Genomic DNA, 20,338 nt, shown 5'->3' with positions numbered 1-20,338 from the left:
GTCATGAGTTTTCAGCCGGGCCAACATAGTGAAACTCTGTCGCTACTAAAAATATAAAAATTAGCTTGGCGTGGTAGTGCACGCCTGTAATCCCAGCTACTCCACAGGCTGAGGCAGGATAATCGCTTGAACCCAGGAGGCAGAGGTTGCAGCGAGCCAAGATCCTGTCACTGTACTCCAGCCTAGGTGACAGCAAGACTCTTCTTTTGTTTGTTTTTAGCAAGACTCTTTAAAAAAAAAAAAAAGAAAACCAATGTCGCACAACTGTAGTCACAATCTTGGAATCAGAACCAGAATTGATCTCATCAGGGATTCTGAAATGTTGGTATTTATTTAAAAACCCAATGTGCTGGTTAAAATTGTACATTCTTAGGCTTCAGTCCCCTCAAAATTCTGGGTTAATAGGAACTTGGGCCCTAACATCTATATTTTAAAATAAGTATCCCAAGCAATTCTAATGCAGTTGGTTTTCAGTCTACAGAATGAAAAATGCTGTTTTAGAGAATAGCTCTGTTGCATATTACAATGTAATTTATGAGACTACCTACTTTGTCTATCATCTGATTAATGTAACAGCTAAGATTTTCTATTTTTTGTGGGTATATGAAGCAGCATTTTACAAAATTAAAATTAAGACTGCTTGAAAAAGTTTAAGACAGATTTTGCAATAAGTGAAAGCCTCTGATCATGCAGCAAAACCAAGAGTAGTTCATGGGGAAACAGTATGGTGAAAAGAGCATCGATGTCATTTTTGGAAGAGGTAGAATTGAGACTCATGTGTGTCTTATTAAGCAATTCCTGTAACTTCCCTTAGTTTCCACTTCTTACCTAAATTTAGTATTATACCTATGCTAGCAACCTCTCAAATCTGTATAAGAGTCACAATGAGAGTGTGGCAAAGTGCTAATACAGAAGTAAGACCTAATCACTGTTATAGGGATGAAATTTGTTTTTGATTGACACAATGGTCTGAATTTAGTTTCATCAACATTTGTTTCTTGGAATAACCTCAGCAGCTTCCCACTAATGGGTAGTGAGGATTCTAGTAACTGTATCCCTTCGTATTTCAGTTTAAACAAGATGCAAGGAAAATCTTGAGTAACTTGTCCTAGCATGCAAAATTAATTTAGCAATAAGGCCAGGATGTTGGTCTGTCTTCTGATTAGTAGTTCAGATCACTTTCTACCATACTTTACTCAGTTGTCTTTTCCATTCTTTAGTATAACCCACAGGCCTGGTGATTCTGATACACACCAGATTTTAAGCTACCACTCTACTGCATTAGATGTGATAGTGGGGAAGTAATACTTTTTATCACACTTATTATTTTATAAACAGCTTTATTGAAGTATATGCCATACAATTCACCAATTTAAATTGTACAACTCAATGGTTTTTAGTATAATCATGGAATTGTGCAACCATCAGCACAATTAATTTTAGAACATTTCATCACTAAGAAACACCCTAGTAGTATTCTCCATCCTCTCCTCCCAGCAACCTCTGCCAACAACTAATTTCTGTTATACAGATTTGCCTGTTTGGTACCTTTCATATAAATGGAATCATACATAATGTGGTCGTGACTGGTTTCTTTCACTTAGGATGTTTCCAAGATAGACTTACTGTTTTAAAATTATCAAGGTAACAATATAGTTTAGAAATAAAAGGAAAAAAATCACTCATAATTTGGCTGGAAACGGTGACTCACACCTATAATCCCAGTACTTTGGGAAGCTGAGGCGGGCAGATCACTAGAGCCCAGGAGTTCGAGACCAGCCTGGGCAACATGGCGAAACCCCGTTTCTACAAAAAATACAACAATCATTCTGGCGTGGTGGCGCGCGCTTGTGATCCCAGATATTCGGGGACTGAGGCGGGGAGAATCGCTGGAGCCCAGGAGGTCAAGGCTGCGGTGAGCAGGGATCGCGCCGCTTCACTCCAGCCTGGGTGACAGAGACATTGTATCAAAAAAAAAAAATTCAGACATAATCCCATTCTAATCAATGCTTTTCTTCTCCTGTAAGTGCACGTTTATTTTATTGAAAAACAAATGGAGCATGCCCTTGGCCTCCACACGGCTCTCACGTCTCCAAAACCTGGCTTGGGCTCGCCTGAGGACAGCGAGGGCTTTCGGGCACAGGAGGGAGAAACACCCCCACCCATCTCCGCCGGCGCCTCGCCCTACGTCACTGCTTCGAGACGCAGACCCCCTCCCTCCTTCCCGGTCGCAGTAGCTTTGACAGAGCACGATGGCGGCGACCGCATCTGCTGGGGTGCCGGCGATCGTGTCGGAAAAGCAAGAGTTTTACCAGCTTCTGAAGAACTTAATCAATCCAAGCTGTATGGTGCGGAGGCAAGCAGAGGAAATCTATGAAAATATCCCAGGTCTGTGTAAGACTACCTTCCTCTTAGATGCCGTCAGAAATAGAAGAGCAGGTTATGAGGTGAGACAAATGGCTGCCGCACTGCTCCGACGGCTTTTGTCCTCTGGGTTTGAGGAGGTTTATCCAAATCTGCCTGCTGATGTTCAGAGGGATGTCAAGATTGAACTGATTCTGGCTGTTAAGTTAGAAACACATGCTAGCATGAGGAAAAAACTTTGTGATATTTTTGCAGTGCTGGCCAGGAATTTGATAGATGAGGATGGCACTAACCACTGGCCGGAGGGTCTGAAGTTTCTTATTGATTCAATCTACTCTAAAAATGTGGTTCTATGGGAAGTTGCACTTCACGTTTTCTGGCACTTTCCTGGGATTTTTGGGACCCAAGAGCGGCATGATTTGGATATCATCAAACGGTTGTTGGACCAGTGTATTCAAGATCAAGAACATCCAGCAATCAGGACATTATCCGCTAGAGCTGCAGCTGCATTTGTACTTGCTAATGAGAATAATATTGCTCTTTTCAAAGACTTCGCAGACTTGCTTCCTGGAATCTTACAGGCTGTGAATGACTCATGCTACCAGGATGATGATTCAGTGCTAGAATCCCTTGTTGAGATTGCAGATACGGTACCTAAGTACTTGGGTCCTTATTTAGAAGATACTCTACAGTTGAGTTTGAAGTTATGTGGAGACTCTAGACTTAGTAATCTGCAGCGCCAGCTGGCCCTAGAAGTTATAGTGACCTTGTCTGAAACTGCCACTCCAATGTTGAAAAAACATACAAATATTATTGCACAGGCAGTTCCTCATATATTAGCAATGATGGTTGATCTACAAGATGACGAGGACTGGGTAAATGCTGATGAAATGGAAGAAGATGATTTTGACAGCAATGCAGTTGCTGCTGAGAGTGCGCTAGACAGACTGGCTTGTGGGCTTGGTGGAAAAGTTGTTTTACCAATGACCAAGGAGCATATCATGCAGATGCTTCAGAGCCCTGACTGGAAATACCGACATGCTGGATTAATGGCCTTATCTGCCATTGGAGAAGGATGCCATCAACAAATGGAATCAATACTAGATGAAACAGTTAACTGCGTTTTGCTCTTTCTTCAGGATCCTCATCCAAGGGTGAGGGCTGCAGCCTGTACTACACTTGGACAGATGGCTACAGATTTTGCACCTAATTTCCAAAAGAAATTTCATGAAACAGTGATTGCAGCTCTGTTACGTACCATGGAAAATCAAGGTAATCAGCGTGTGCAATCACATGCAGCTTCTGCTCTTATTATTTTTATTGAAGACTGCCCCAAATCATTGCTAGTTCTGTATTTGGATAGTATGGTGAAAAATCTACATTCCATCTTGGTGATTAAACTTCAAGAGTTGATTCGGAATGGAACTAAGTTGGCCTTGGAACAACTTATAACAACCATTGCATCAGTTGCAGATACAATAGAAGAAAAATTTGTCCCATATTATGATATATTCATGCCCTCACTAAAGCACATCATTGAGCTTGCTGTTCAGAAGGACCTCAGGCTTCTGAGAGGAAAAACTATTGAGTGCATTAGCCATATTGGTCTTGCTGTTGGGAAGGAAAAATTTATGCAAGATGCATCAAATGTGATGCAGCTGTTGTTGAAGACACAAACAGACTTAAATAATATGGAAGATGATGATCCTCAGACCTCTTACATGGTTTCAGCATGGGCTAGAATGTGTAAAATTCTTGGGAAAGATTTTCAACAGTACCTTCCACTGGTTATTGAGCCTCTTATTAAGACTGCTTCAGCTAAACCTGATGTTGCTCTCTTAGACACACAGGATGTGGAGAATATGAGTGATGATGATGGCTGGCAATTTGTAAATCTTGGAGACCAGCAGAGTTTTGGAATTAAAACTTCAGGACTTGAAGCAAAAGCAACTGCTTGCCAGATGTTGGTTTACTATGCAAAGGAGTTAAGGGAAGGGTTTGTGGAATATACAGAACAAGTTGTGAAGCTGATGGTTCCTTTACTGAAATTTTATTTCCATGACAATGTTCGAGTGGCAGCAGCAGAGTCCATGCCTTTTCTCCTGGAATGTGCAAGAATTCGTGGCCCAGAGTATCTTGCACAGATGTGGCAATTCATATGTGACCCCTTAATTAAGGCTATTGGTACTGAACCAGATACAGATGTGCTTTCGGAAATAATGAATTCTTTTGCAAAGTGCATTGAAGTTATGGGAGATGGCTGCCTTAATGATGAACACCTGGAAGAACTGGGAGGAATACTGAAAGCAAAACTTGAAGGGCACTTTAAAAACCAAGAATTGAGACAGGTTAAAAGACAGGAAGAAAACTATGATCAACAGGTTGAGATGTCTTTGCAAGATGAGGATGAATGTGATGTTTATATTCTGACCAAAGTATCAGATATTTTGCACTCATTATTTAGTACTTATAAGGAAAAGATTTTACCATGGTTTGAACAACTACTGCCATTAATTGTAAATCTAATTTGTTCAAGTAGGCCATGGGCAGACAGACAGTGGGGATTGTGTATATTTGATGACATCATAGAGCACTGCAGTCCAACTTCATTTAAATATGTAGAATATTTTCGGTGGCCAATGCTACTAAATATGCGAGATAACAACCCTGAAGTCAGGCAAGCTGCTGCTTATGGCCTGGGTGTAATGGCACAGTTTGGTGGAGATGATTATCGTTCTTTATGTTCAGAAGCTGTTCCACTGCTGGTAAAAGTTATTAAGTGTGCAAATTCCAAAACCAAAAAAAATGTCATTGCTACAGAGAACTGTATCTCAGCAATAGGGAAGATTTTGAAGTTTAAGCCTAACTGTGTAAATGTAGATGAAGTTCTTCCACACTGGTTATCATGGCTTCCACTCCATGAAGATAAAGAGGAAGCTATTCAGACTTTCAGTTTTCTCTGTGACCTAATTGAAAGTAACCACCCAGTTGTAATTGGTCCAAATAATTCCAATCTTCCCAAAATAATCAGTATAATTGCAGAAGGAAAAATTAATGAGACTATTAACTATGAAGATCCTTGTGCCAAACGCCTAGCTAATGTTGTGCGTCAGGTACAGACTTCTGAAGATTTATGGTTGGAATGTGTATCCCAACTTGATGATGAACAGCAGGAAGCCTTACAGGAGTTGCTAAATTTTACCTGAAGCACTTTAATATAACTTGAATATGATCTACCATAAAAGTAACTACAAATAAGTGTTTTCAATGGATTTTATTATAAGTCAGAGAACTGTTTTCTCCCTGCTAAGCAGTTTATGGTTTTTCCCCATGTTTCTCCAGAATTAGTCAATGTTAGTCCTCTGTTTATCTTGCATGTTTTATCTCCCAAACACAGACCTTGGTGATAACCTGTGCTTCATGCTGTCTTACAATGTTTGTCACCTTTCCCCTAGTTGATGTGAAATATATAAGTTGTTGCTATTTGTTTGAACTATTATTGATGCTAGCCAAACAGTATGCTTGATATGAAGATGTCATGCTATCACAATATGCTAAGAGCTCACAAAAATAAGGTAGAATTTCCAGGACACACATCTTTGGAATTGTGAGTGAAGGATATAGTGGCAGGCTTGTCCCTCCTTGATCAATACGCTTGGTATTTTTAGTGATGGGAGGATGCTGGAACTAGGAGAGTTTTGAGATATTACAGTGGATGTGGGATGCATATGAACTTTTTCATAATGTACTCCTGGGAACTGGGTGGGACATAGCCATAACTTTTACATTTCTTTAGCCAGACTAAAAATAAGAAAACAAAACAAAACAAAAAAACTAAAGGCTAAAAAAATAGTCTCTGTTTTTTGGTTTTTTTTTAAGTTATCCAGGACTCCAAGAACCATAGTTACTGAAAAGGAAGTCCTGACACATCTAACATTGGTAGCATGTAACAGTGTTTGACAAATAGTATGTAATCAATATTCTTGGGAGTCAGTGTTGTGTGTTTCAGTAGAGTATTATTTTGTATATGTATGCCATTTTCCCTCTGCAAAGCAGCTCAGCAAGAGGAGAAGCTCTGGTTATAGGGCTTAAATTGATTTCTATTTCAAAGAATTTCCTAATAGATTCTAGAGTAGCACTGAAGAATATTCTATTGTAAAAGTGAGAGGAAAGTGAATGTAATTTTCTTTGAACATGAAAAAGAAAGGAACTTTTGAGAGTAATCATTTAGCAGTAGATGTGCATTATGAGAAAACAGCTCTATAAATCCAGGGTTAATTATATTAATTGGAATGTCGATCTTTAATGTCAAGCTTATTGTAGGGTACAAAAGAGCTTTCTACTCAGCTAATCATTAATCATTGATGCAAAACTTAAATACATCTGTCATTTCCTGGGGCTATTGTGTGTACTGTATATGTATTTAGCAAATATTTAAGACTTAGTAAGCGCTCAATAAATTGTAGCTGTTACTGCTGTAGTTGTTTGTACCTCTATTGTGTTCTTTTATAGAAAATTTTCCCAATCAATTTCCTACTCATTCATATGGACAGGCCATTTAAGCTATTGTAGACAAGAATATAAAGTTGAAATTTTAGTTATGCAGTTCTGCCCATTCCATATAATTATTACTAATGGGGTAAAAAGGAAGATTAAGGACATTATGTATAGTATGATCACAATTTTAAGTATATTTATGATAAAGTATAGATGAATGAATAGAAAAATACCACCTCAAAGTATTAATAGAGGTTTTCTCCAGGTGATAGGATTAAGTGGCAATTTTTCTTCTCATTTACCTATATCTTCTATTTTCCCTACACTCCTACAACCAATATATTTCTTGTTTTGGTTTTTGTTTGGTTTGGTTTGGTTTTGGTTTTTTGTTTTGAGATGGAGTTTCACTCTTGTTGCCCAAGCTGGAGTGCATTGGCACTATCTCAGCTCACTGCAACCTCTGCCTCCTGGGTCTAAGCAATTGTCCTACCTCAGCCTCCTGGGTAGTGTGTGCCACCATGCCTGGCTAATTTGTTGTATTGTTAGTAGAAATGGGGTTTCACAATGTTAGCCAGGCTGGTCTCAAACTCCTGACCTCAGGTGATCTGCCCACTTTGACCTCCCAAAGTGTTGGGATTACAGGTGTGAGCCACTGCACCTGGCCCATATTTCTTGTATAATAAAGTTTCCTTTTTAAGATCAAAGACCTGATCCTACTTTCATTATAGTTAAGTTGCTATTATCTTGACCTCTTTATAACCTAGAGTTGAGGTTCCTTCTACTCACCCACACCTTTTATATATCTTAACTTAGAAACCCTTTATCAACATTTCTAGCAATTCCCAACACTTTTATGCATGAGGAATTAGAAATTCTGCCAGATGACTTGGAATTAGGCACCTGGAGTTTTTGAAGTATGGCAGACCTAGACTTTAACTTTGGTTAACAACTTTCTTAACTAAGAGGCAGTTTCCTCATCTGAAAAATAAGGCTGATACCTCTCCGATAGGATTATTGTGAGAATTAAAGGAAACAGTGAACATAAAGTGCTTAGTTTAATAAATGCACAGGGTTCAATAAATGGAAGCTAATTTTGTCCTAGTCATGAAATAGGGCTGATGACTAAAGAGGAGGAGGAAAGGATGTTTGCTTGGATACGGTGGGCTTCAGATTCCTGGGCTTTGTCAAAAGAAAGGAGGGATGTCCAGTGAGACACACTTTTTGGTTGCCAGGTGCTGAAGTAGGTGAGCTGAGGTTCTTCTGTGGACTCTGAGGGGAGAGAACCCTGTAAATTCATCATATATGACAAATATCTGATGAGAGGAGACCTCGAATACTAGATGAAAGGTACGTGTGGAGTACAGTTTCAATACCCTAACAACTAGAAAAGCGTCACTTTGCTATTTTACTTAAGTGATAATGGGTCAAAAAACAGCTTTGAGTTTAAAAAAGATTTTATCACTGCTTTAAAGTTCACATTAATGAGAAGTAAACAATTGCAGTCATTTAGTTATATACATTTATATATATAATCACTGAGTTATATACATTTTACTTTTAAAATGCATGATTTCTGTAATTTTGTTTTTGTGTTTAATTCCAAGTCTCAAACGAGGATCGGTGTACCTAGAAAACATAATATGTGCATCTTTCAAATAGAACATGAGAAAATAGTAATATTTGCTTTATGGAACCAGTAAGTCCTACCTCCCAACTAATTTTAAGTAACATGTAAACCAATGTGCATGGAGTCCACTTTTTAGTCATTATGTAAACAGTAATTGCAAAATGTGTAGTGAGATTGTCAGGCCTTGCAAACAACTGTTTAATGCTGTACAGCTCTGACTTGAACTATTTTGACTGTTTTCAATCCCAATAATTTGTTTAAATGAGGTTCCATAACCTTTTTTTATTCTTAACAGATCTCAAGAATCGAGAAGGTGGAAATGTTTAATAACTGAAAACATAGAATTCCAAAATATGAATTGATGTTAAGAATTGGGGTTCTAGAAATCACCTCCTTTTCTTCTGCATGTGAATGTATGATCGGGTCCTTAAACTTACTTTCTAAACTTCTCAAAATTCTGGTTCTATATAAAAGACCCGCAGTTACAAAGGAGAAAGGGTGCGAATAGAATGTAAATTTTATAGTAGACAAGATTTCCATTTTGCGCTTTCTCACTATTTATTTGTCATGAACAAAGGTTATCTAGCAACTTTAATTTTAGTTTAGGGGGCTAACAAGGGTCTTGCAAAAGAAGTTTCCTCTTACAGCACTTGGTTAAAGAAAAGCCTTTGGCTACCTTCCCATAAGGTGGCCAATAAAGCTGCGCAGGCGCCTTGCTTCCCCTTCCCTCCGCCTCTTAGATTCGCCTACGATTGATGACATCATTGGTCCGCGCAACCCTAGCAGGCCTCAGGGCCTGTAGCTGAGCCGCAGCTCTTCCTTTTGCGTAGCCGGGCGGGACGCGAAGGGGGCGGGCGGGGGGAAACGAAATTGTTCCCCTACGCATGCGCACCGGGGATGGCGACGGGGCCTCTTTCTTTGCCTCTCTCCACAGCTCTTACCAGCCGGAGGGGCTGAGTGCCCTCCCCCTTCTCTCCCTGCCCCTCCCCTTTCTCCCCCCCCATCGCCCAGCGGGGCTTCTAACTGACAGTTGTCGCTGGGCCCAGTCCGCGCGCCGCCTCCTCCTGCCCTTGTCCCCCGCAGGTAGAGAGGGGCGGGAGGGGGTGTGAGGAAGAGGAGGAGCCGGAGCCGCCGCTGCGGCCCCCTCCAAGGAGGAGAGAGGAGAGCCCCCTTCCTCCTCGCCCCCTCCCAGCCCCTCGCTGGCCCGGGAGGGGGTGGGGCGCCAAGGCCGCGGCGACCCGGCGGGGCCTGGCCGGTGAAGAGCAGGCGGGCGGGGTGCGGAGGGGTGAGGCCAGCGAGGGCCGCGCGCGCGCCGCCGCCGGGGGGGAGGGGAGAGGAGGGCACCTAGGCTCTCCTCTTCTCTCCCCCCTCCCCGCGCGCCATGTAACCCCGCCCCGCCGGCGGCGAGCTAGAGACCCCCGCGCGCACCGAGCCGAGCCGGCGGCTGAGGAGAGCCAGGCCAGATGCGGCAGGGGCTACGCTGCGCGGCCGAGCCGTGAGGAAGTGGCTCGCGCTCACGCGTCCCCCAGCACCTCGAGCGGCCGCTCCACACCGCCGAAGTTAGGCCTGCCGGGGCATGAGCGTGCCCGGGACGCCAGGAACGATGGAACCGGCCGGGGAGGAAGAGCGGCCGCCAGGGGCGGCCGAAGGAGAGGACAACGAGGAGGAGGTGGCAGCTGCGGCTCCGGCCTTAGGGCCGGCCCGCGGGAGGAGTGCCTCCTCGCTGGAAGACGCGGACGATCTGGAGGAAGAGATGGAGGCGATGGTGATCCGAGGCGGTGGCTGCAAGGAGCAGGAGCTGACCTACGAGCTACAGCAGGGCTACCGCATCCTGGGCGAGTTCCTGCAGGAGAAGCACCGGAGCCTCACCGCCCCCTTCCTGCAGCCCTTGGGGGGCGTTGCCATCGCGGAGGAGGAGGTGACGGAAGGGTGGCGCAGTGGGGGCCGGGGCGGTCGCGCCCTCCCGCAGCAACCCCGGCAGGGCATGTGTCTGCTGAAGATGGAGGAGAAGTTCGCCAGCGGCCAGTACGGGGGCATCACCGAGTTCGTGGCGGACTTCAGGTTGATGCTAGAGACGTGCTACCGCCTGCACGGAGTGGACCACTGGATCTCCAAACAGGGCCAGAAGCTGGAGATGATGCTGGAGCAGAAGTTAGCGCTTCTCTCTCGGTAAGCGAGCCCCGTCCTGGTAGGGCTGACAGACTGACACAAACACACCCTCACACGTGTCCGAGGATGGGCTGGGCCAGGGGCCGGGGGGCGGCGCTCATAGGTGCTAAGTTGGTGCTGGAGAAGCCTGGGAGGAGGAGCGGGTTGGGCGGGGACCGGAGGGTTGTGGTGGGTGTGGGCCGAAAGCGAAGTGAGCGCTGGCTGGGAAAAGCTGAGAAGAAAACCGGGGTATGCAGCGCCGCAAAGCTGTGTAAAGTTTGCAGATGTAAAATGAAGTGGGTCCTGTAGGAAGAATTGAACGTGTAGGCAGAGGAACGATTTTTGTGGGATGGAAGTTGGACTTGCAACTTTTAGACAGTTTTAGCATGACATTTAAAACAGCATTTAGGATGAAATATGTCTCGGAAAGTAATTTGGGGTCATGTAAAAAGAAGCCTGAAACCATTAAAAAATAATTTTATTTCTCACTACCCATGTCGGTTATCGAAGATTTAAGGAATGTTACTAAATGGTTAACGGTTACCCTGGCGTACTGCTTACTGATCTTTTCTCTGTGTTTCATTAGAGGACGCCTAATTTTTGCAATGATAGGAAATGCATCAACATATTTTTTTTTAAAGCTTACACATTTCTGTTTATTCTACATACGCAAGTCAGATGGCAATGTGCTCTTGGTATCTGTCACCCATATATTCCAATTATTTAACACAAGAGGAGAATACTAAAATAAATGTATTGTTTTACAATTGTATAGTCGATGTCAGCCAAGTTAATTTCTCAAGTTTAAATTTTTTGGGAGTGGAAAAATAATTCAGTGATTTTAGAATTGATAGTTGACATGGAATAATAGTTTACTATCAGAATGAGGTTAAGTTGAGCAACTCAACCTTTTTGGCCTCAGTTTCCTCATCTCTCAAGTGGAGATAATAATAGTACTTCTCTCATAGAGTTGCTTTGAAGATTGAATGAGTTAATTAATGTGAAATCAACAGTGCTGGTCCCAGAGTTAGCCTGGTATAAGTGTTAGCCATTTTAAGTAATAGCAGTAGTTGAATAATGAGTGTGTTCTTCATATCTGAAACTGGGCATTATACTTGTGCTTTTACAGAATAGCTTTTAAAAAATCTGTTAATTTTTTGGTTCTTGATTTGTCACTGTAATTTAAAAGTAATCTTTTTGTCATTGGCTTCCCATATGCCATTTTCAAGACTACCAGTGACTTTTTTTTTTTTCCACCAAAAGCAGTTAACGTAGTGCCTGTCCTCATTAAGGGAGCTCTCTTTAAGGAACCTTTCCTTGAATCCTTTCATGGGGTTGTATTATTTAGTAATAGAATAATTATCACATATTTGATTTGTAAATTACTTTTAATACTTTACTAATTTTATATTTCTGTAATATGTTTGTTACCTTTGTCTCCACAGTGCATTAGTAATGTGACTCACATAAAAAACAATCCATTCACGTTATTATTTTGAAGTTATAAAGTATCCTCCTGATTGACGTCACAAGATTTTAGACCTGGAAGGACCTTAGTATTCATCTAATCTATCAAATGTGGGAATAAGAATTTAGAATGAGGCAACAGAATGACCATATGAAAGTGCTTTATTTTATTTTTTATTTTTTTAGTTTTCTTTTTTTTGTTTGTCTTTGTTTTATTTTTGTTGAAAGTGCTGAGATAGCATATGGGTTTGAATTACTGGTGTTTTCAGAAGCTCTGTGTGTAATTAACGTATCTTTTTTTTTTTTTTTTTTTTTTTTTTTTTTCTCTGAGTTACGCTCTGTCTCCCACGCTGGAGTGTAGTGGCACGATCTCAGCTCACTGCAACCTTCACCTCCCAGGTTCAAGCAATACTTCTGCCTCAGCCTCACGAGTAGCTGGGATTAGCTGCCACCACACTCGGCTAGTTTTCGTATTATTGGTAGAGACGAGGTTTCGCCATGTGGGCCAGGCTGGTCTCTCGCTCCTGACCTCAGGTGATCCGCCCGCCTCAGCCTCCCAAGATGCTACAGGCCCCAGCCACTGTGCCCGGCCTGTAATAAACATTTCTTAGTCTTACAAAAGAGCAGACTAAGAAACTACATAAAGGCAAATTTCTAAAAGCTTAGCATCATCATTTTCAGTGGTTAATGCTCAGAATACTTATATTCCCATGTGATCTAATAGCATCCATGTTTGGAAATTAAACTTATAACATTTTATAGTTTATAAACATAATGTACTTCTGACATTCTTAGGCCAAGAGAGATAAAATTCTTGCTATTTTAGTAGCAGAAAGTGGTATGATGAACTCAAAGTTTGAGTCTTTCACCTTTTTGTAATTGATATATGCAAACACATCAGGTTCGTAAGACCACACTTGTGGATACTAGGACATCAGTTCTTCTATGCTAGCCTAAAATCAGAATCATTACTAACCACTTCCAATGGGCACAACTTTGAGAAAAGCATAGGTCTCAACTGTTTGGAATGCAACTAAGATAATATATATATGCTCTAAAATAATCTATAGAGCGTTCATGGGAATATGATTTCCACCACATAGATGACTCAGATATCTTAACTGTAAATATCTCAGAATGGTATATGGTATTTTAGAAATGAAACCAATGAATCGCTTAGATATTTGAATTTTCTGTTGTCTTCTGGAATATATTTGTAAGATACAAGTAACTCTTATTTTCAAAGTGTAAAGAGACTTTAAAGCTGTTCCGTGTACTGCTGAGCTTTCTAGCGAGCAATAAATGAGGTACATTAGGTAAGGAGGATGCCACATTCTCGTTAGAGAGCAGCGCAATAGCGTTAGTTCCCTGGACACAGCATATAACTTGAATCTCAGTTTCTTTATCTGAATAATGACGTTTTAGGGTAGAATAATTGTGCAAGTATTTATGTGCTAGAATTAGGCATTCATGCCTCTGAGATTAAAAGTTTCCTACCCTTAAGTGGGTTATAGTTGAGTAGGAAAACAGATACTTAAAATAATTCTGTAATAAACACATGAACAAAGTACAAAGGGAATTTAAAGGAAGATGACATAAATCTGAAGCAGAAGGGGTGAATGTGGGGATGACAAGGGAGAAGAGGTAAGGAAAAGGACAAAGAGACTAGTTTAAAGCTATCATAGAAGTGTTTATGTTTGATATGATTCTTGAAGGAGTTGAATGTAACTACTGAACTTTTTAGGAGGGTTTAACTGGGGCATTCCAGAATGCTGAACTACAGTGAGTGCAAGGCATGAAGCAGCATAGTATTTCTGGAAACTACAAATAATTCTGTGTGCTTAACTGTAGTTTCCAGAGTGGTCTCTGCACCTCAGGAAGTAGTCAGAATGACCCACTGGGGTGAGAGAAGAAAATATTAGAACTTAAGTTTGTTCTATTATTATTTTATCCTTTCGAAATATCTTTTTGTTTGCTTTTTGTGATGTTTAAACCAGCAATGCATGTATATAATATATAATTTATGAATATGATTTTTATATCATCTGTATATATTTTCAAGAGAAGTAGGACTAAAATGCAGGTCTGCTCTTGCAGTTTCCAAAAGCTGATTAATACCCAGAATGAATTCCAAATTGAGCTATTGGTGTGTATATTTCGTTTTTCAAAAGTGATAACATATTTTGAAAGTCCTAACACAAATTTTTATATGTATCAAAAATACAGTTTTGACCACACATTACTATAGATACTATTTACTCTATTAGACAATGTATCTTTTCTCAAGAAAGTTCTATTTTAGAAGGAATATCATTCATCTATTTGAGGCAACTGTGAGAAATAGCAATTAACATTAGAAACAGGAAGGAGATCATCTAAGTGGAAAGGAGTAGAAAATACTTAATTGTTAGGAAATTATGAACAGAACTTTAGAGAGGTACTCCCAAACTGATTTTTAAAGGATATTTTTGAAAGCTTTAAGAATATTGCCCTATAGCCTGATGATGGCTTTTCTAGTTTTAAAATGCTGTCATTAGAAAAGATGCATCACTGGTGACACTAATAGAGCTGAATTTAAATTTTTAATTTTGCCATTTAAGATAATCGTGAAAATAAGCTTGTGTATATCTTTGTTAAAATTATTCTTGATTTTCATATTGTTTCTGTTAAAAAATATTACATGTATGGGATAAAAAGACTTTCTTAAAATATAGCTGCAGATTATTTGGTTTTGTAATTGCTTTTTGGTTGGCAGAATATTTTTTGGATTTGGGTAAGAGTATAGCATCCTTGACTGAAAGCAGTGGCTTACGCCTGTAATCCCAGTGCTTAGGGAGACCAAGGCCAGGAGTTTGAGACCAGCCTTGCCAACATGGTGAAACCCCATCTCTACTTTAAAAAAAAAAAAAAAAATTAGCCAGGTGTGGAGGCACATGCCCGTAACCTCAGCTACTTTGGAGGCTGAGGCACGAGAATTGCTCAAACTCACTGAGATGCTGCCACTGGACTCCAGCCTGGGTGATGGAGTGAAAAAAAAAATACAGCATCCTCATGAAGCCTCAAAAATTTAAAAATAGAGGTTTCTATGTATAAGTAGTAATCAAATTAAAAATGAATTTTGATTTTAATACTTTCCTAAGTTAAATTTGAATTCTTACTGGGCTGCTTATCCTCAGTTAAGATCAAAATCTATAAATGGGAATTTTAACAAGTTGCTTATTTCTCTTCAGTAAGTCTAACCCATCCCACCTCCCACTGGATTCTGTAATTCTGTTTTTTATATGAATCTTTAAAAATTGGGGATCTTTGGTAATAGAATCTAGATTTGTCTCATGTTCAGAACATATAGAATGTTAGAGTTTGATAGTCCATGTAGTTCTGTTTATTGTAGTAGCCATTCTTTAGAAAATGGTGTTATTTCAAAAAGGTTCAGAAAATGTTTAAGTGCAGTAACAAAAGTACGAAACAGTTCAACTAACATGACATTTATTGAGCACCTGCTTTGTTCTAGGGCTTGGGGGGTAGTCCCTGACCCCAACAGGTTTAAAAGATGGTAGGAAGAAACACATAATACAGGTATAGTAAAAGGTAAAATATGTTTAAACCGTGATTCTCAAACTTGTTCCATTGTCAGAACACTTAGAAGTCATGGTACTCTTTGCACAACACCCTGAAATATATTTTAATTATATCATATGATTTTTTTGCTAGGACATCTTTTAGAACAAATAATGGAAGGGAGCCTGTAATTGAAGAGATTCTATTTAGTATCTTAGGTTTTTTCCCCCCCCCTACAAACTGGGAAAACATAATCACTTTTGGATTTTAGGTGATAAATCTTGGTTCAGCTCATGAATGACCATGTTCCAAGAAACATACTTTGAGGGCTACTGTGATGAGCTATATTATAGAGTGCAGAGGAAGGTTAACTATTGGGAGTGGGTAGCTGGGATTAAAAATATTTTGTTAGATTTTATTCAAGAGATTATAGTTTTTGAGCTAGGTTTTTAAGAGTGTGTAGCATAATGATAGGTGAAGATGTGTAGTTCATTGAACAATTATTTGAACTATTATGTGCTAGATAATATATAAAGCCTTGTAGATACAATGACAAACAGGACCTTGTCCCTTCAAGGTGATAGGTAAACAGAAACACCTAATTGAAAGTATGGAGGCAGGAGAGTACAGAGTAGTCCAGGGAAATGGTTTATACCCAGTGGTTAGAATATAGGATGATGAGAACATGTAGTGGCAGCTAAGTCTAAAAAGATGGTCTGGGACCAATTATAAAGTACCATGAATGCTTGCTAGGGAATTTAGAATCTAGGCACTGTAGATCCATCAAAGGTTGTTACTAAGGGAGTAATGTGATGATATTACTAGTAATATTTTGAGGCTTGAAGGCAGAACTGAAAGGACAATGAAGGAAGAAAACCAATTAAAGATTATTGAGTTAATTCTAATAAAGAGAATAAGCAGTAGGAATGGAAAGGTGGGCGGGGATACAAAAGATGTAAATTCAACAGGCATAATGGTAAATGGCAAACTGTTGAATGTGGAGTGTTAAGGAGTGGATGATGTCCAAAATGAATTGGAACATTTGAGCCCAGATGATGGTGATGCTTAGGGGACCTGAGAGGAGGCATTCATTTGAAGATATCCCTCTGAGAATTATAAGAGTGCATATGGAGGCCAGCATAGTGACAAAGGCTAGACATGTTTGATTAGAGGGTAGCTTACTGAGGGATGATAAGGAAATAAGAGTAAATGAGATTGCCTAGGACAGAGTCTAGTAAAAATACAAGGGAGCCAAGGGCAAAACTTTGTGTGAAGATTGAGTATCTTTGAACTGGAAAGAAAAACCTTTAGGATTATGATTAAAATATGTATAGTGTATATTAAAAGCTGAAATGCTTAATTTAGAAAAGGTAGTTAATGAAGCTGAAAAGAATTTATTCTGGAATAAGTAAAAGGTATTATTTGAAATATGCCGAATTTACAGATTATTATTTAAAGAGATTGTTCTTCCATTTGAAAATATTAATTTGAGAATGATTTAGAATTAAGACAATAAAAATGTCCTAATAGATTCTAATGTATTTTGCCTTATAGTTTGTTTCTCATTGTATTTGTGCTCTTGTATTTATTTTTATTTCTCGGAAGAACACTAGAGCAGGGAGGAAAAATCATATCTTGGAGAGAAGATGTCATTCATTTCATAGTTGTATTTTAGCTTTCAAACCATCTTCAGGTTGTCCCTGTTAGATGAGAGTTGCCTAGAACAAATAATAGCCATTTTCATTTCCCAGGAACTTGTATAATAATATGAGTCTTAAAATTCATATTAAGTTACCAGAATTTTTTTTTTTTTTAATTGGGAAAGGCTAATAAGCCCCAGTGGTAATATCAGTCACCAAACCCTTTGTTATATTGTCTTCCACCTGAGACCTGTGAATGTTCCGGGAATGAACATGCATTAAAATCAGAATGTTAAGTGTGTACACTTTGAAAAAAAATTTGCGAAAACCAAGAAAATGATAATAGTCGTTGCTGATAAGTAGAAAGATCTTAGTCATTTTTCATTTTCTTCTTTTAACTTTTTTGTATGTCCTAGATTTTCTACAATAAACATATTTTATAGTAAAAAATGTATTTTATTGAAAGGAAGTTAATATTTACAATTTTGAATAAGCCATGTATGTTAAAAATTGAACACAGACACCGTACCCTCCCTTGAGAGATGGACACAGTGTTCAAAAGCATAATAGAAGGTAGTATTTGGTTAATGTGGTAAGACAGGTACAGTTCATTCTTTTTTGCATATCTTTACAATGCTTATTATTTGATAGGCACTATAGGGAGATTCAAAGATGAATATGGAGACACAAGTGGATAAACCAAGTTGATATAGAGGTTATTCCAGGCAACAAGAATAGTATATCTAAAAGTGCAAAGGCAAAAAGAAGTCGCTGTATGTAGCTAGGGAATGGCCAGCAGTTTAGTTTGGCTAGAGTGTAATTATATATAGAAAAGTAGTGACAGGTGTGACTGCAACAGCCAGATTATGTAGCCAGACACAGAGGGCCTAATATGCTGTGCTAATAAAGAGGTTGATATTCCATATTAGGGAGCTGTACAAAAGGCTTTTAAACTGGGGAATTACAAGGGACACAGATGAAATGAATTAGAGAAGGAGAAAACTAAACTCGATTTGAACTTTCCCATCCCTTAATTTTCAGTTTTGCTTGTTCTTGACTTCCAAGTTAAAAGAATTGCATTGGACTCTTGTTTCTTTTAGATTTGGGGATTATATTTATAAATGTATCAGGAAAAATTAGTTTTGTATATTGCAGAAATCCTAGAGCAATGCTAGAAAGAAGAGAAATTTTGCCAAATTGAGATAATATGCTAGATTTACTTCTCTAAATAATTTATGTGGGTCTTTGTTGTTTTTTTGTTTCTTTGTTTGTTTTGTGTGTGTGTGTTTGTGTTTTGTTTCTTTGGTTGAATAATTTCAGTCTTCTCTTGGTTCTCAGGGAAAAAATACGTTAAATACAGAATTTTACCAATTTAAGTTATTCTGTCTGCCGAGTTTTTAGCAACTTTGCCAATACCAAAAAAATAATTATGGCAAATATAATTAATTATAAACATATAGACAATATCAATATGCTTAATTTCACAGCTTTTTATAGACAAATTTATATTTGTAACAATTTGATACTTAAAAGAGCATAATCTTAAAAAAATACAACATTGCTAATAGAAGGTATTTAAAAACCATTAAATATATTTCAAGATATTCCACAGACTGCTGACAAGTATGAGAACCATTTATTTATTTATTTTTGAGATGGAGTCTCGCTCTGTCGCCAGGCTGGAGTGCGGTGGCGCGATCTCGACTCACTGCAATCTTTGCCTCCCGGGTTCAATTGTTTCTCCTGCCTCAGCCTCTCAAGTAGCTGGGACTACAGGCATGCACCATGACGCCCGGCTAGTTTTTTGTATTTTAGTAGAGATGGGGTTTCACCACGTTAGCCAGGATGGTGTTGATTTCCTGACCTCTTGATCAACCCGCCTCGGCCTCCCAAAGTGCTGGGATTACTGGTGTGAGCCACCGCACCTGGCGAGAACCATTTATATTCTTCAGTTTATCTAAATCCCTGGTACAATTCTAGTACACTAGTGATTTCTACTACTTATTAATTCCAGGCTAGGGAATTTGATTGATAGTAATATTTAAGTCAATGTCTCTTAGTTATATCCAAGACTTACTTTAAAATTTTGTGAGAAGAGTGTATAAATTGTAGGATAACTGAAATCATTTAATTTTTTAGTGACAGTTTAAACCCGTTTTCTACTAATAGTTAACATTTATTCATTTCTTTTCACATGCTAAATACTGCTTAGCATTTGCTACATACCCTTAGAAGATTTGGAAAGAATAGAAAATTGTCAAAAACTTAAGATTTAAAAAACCCCCACCGAAACAGAAGTAATTACTTGTTCTTAGTTTTACTTTATCTCATATATATACATGCATTATTTATTTACACACAGAAAAATTAAATGCAAAATTTGAATTTTTTATATAGTACTTAATCGTTATGCTTGATTGCTTATGAACAGAAGATGTAAGGATTAAGAAAATGAGTCTTTTCTCCTCAGAGACAGAATGAAGAGAAAAGGATCATAAAAGATTTCAAGGAATAGGGAACCTTTAGATACCTGTGGTGGTATGATTGACAGTATTTGCAATATAGATTATTAAAAATTATTATGTATATAAATATGGAAATCTAAAAAAAATAGTTGAAATGTTACTTGTGAAAGTAAGTCTAATATGCGTAGACTTTTTAGCAATCAGTGATTGGTGTTTATATTTGTAATAATTTATTAATTTAAAATGTGTATATCTGGTGGCAGTAATAGAACAACAACAGTACAAGAGAAAATCTCCCTCTTTCACCAGTCTCCAGATATCCTGTTAAGAAGACATTCCTGGCCGGGCGCGGTGGCTCAAGCCTGTAATCCCAGCACTTTGGGAGGCCAAGGCGGGTGGATCACAAGGTCAAGAGATCGAGACCATCCTGGTCAACATGGTGAAACCCCGTCTCTACTAAAAATACAAAAAAAAAAATTAGCTGGGCATGGTGGTGCGTGCCTGTAATCCCAGCTACTCAGGACGCTGAGGCAGGAGAATTGCCTGAACCCAGGAGGCGGAGGTTGCGGTGA

At 39.2% G+C, this 20,338-nt stretch overlaps 2 protein-coding genes across 5 annotated transcripts in view; both read left to right on the top strand.

Annotated features, from left to right (window-relative positions):
* Window positions 1-2,211: 2,211 nt before the first annotated feature.
* Window positions 2,212-6,844, top strand: RANBP6 (RAN binding protein 6). Of its 3 annotated transcripts, none has more exons than XM_017506869.2 (2): window positions 2,212-2,388; window positions 3,504-4,362. In XM_017506869.2, exons 1-2 carry the CDS (start codon window positions 2,253-2,255, stop codon window positions 3,572-3,574), a joined length of 207 nt encoding a protein of 68 aa, XP_017362358.1. In that variant the 5' UTR covers window positions 2,212-2,252; the 3' UTR covers window positions 3,575-4,362. The 3 variants fall into 3 exon arrangements, with proteins under 3 accessions (XP_017362358.1, XP_017362356.1, XP_017362357.1); XM_017506868.2 differs by having other exon boundaries at window positions 2,213-2,447; window positions 3,504-6,844; XM_017506867.2 differs by having other exon boundaries at window positions 2,212-6,844.
* A 660-nt stretch (window positions 6,845-7,504) lies between these two features.
* Window positions 7,505-20,338, top strand: part of KIAA2026 (KIAA2026 ortholog) — an 82,140-nt gene continuing 69,306 nt past the window's right edge. For both annotated transcript variants that reach the window (XM_017506865.2, XM_017506864.2), the window contains exon 1: window positions 7,505-10,657. In XM_017506865.2, coding sequence (XP_017362354.1) covers window positions 10,065-10,657 — 593 coding nt within the window. In that variant the 5' untranslated portion in view covers window positions 7,505-10,064. The remainder of the gene's footprint in view (window positions 10,658-20,338) is intronic.

The sequence above is a fragment of the Cebus imitator genome, unplaced genomic scaffold (genome assembly GCF_001604975.1).
Source record: "Cebus imitator isolate Cc_AM_T3 unplaced genomic scaffold, Cebus_imitator-1.0 Scaffold364, whole genome shotgun sequence".
Taxonomy (NCBI): Eukaryota; Metazoa; Chordata; class Mammalia; order Primates; family Cebidae; genus Cebus; species Cebus imitator.
The sequence above is the reverse complement of the archived record's forward strand: the minus strand, read 5'-3'. Positions and strand labels throughout refer to the sequence as shown.

Coding starts and splice junctions, on each gene's coding strand:
- RANBP6 (XM_017506867.2), top strand. CDS start 2,253: ATGGCGGCGACCGCATCTGCTGGGGTGCCGGCGATCGTGTCGGAAAAG.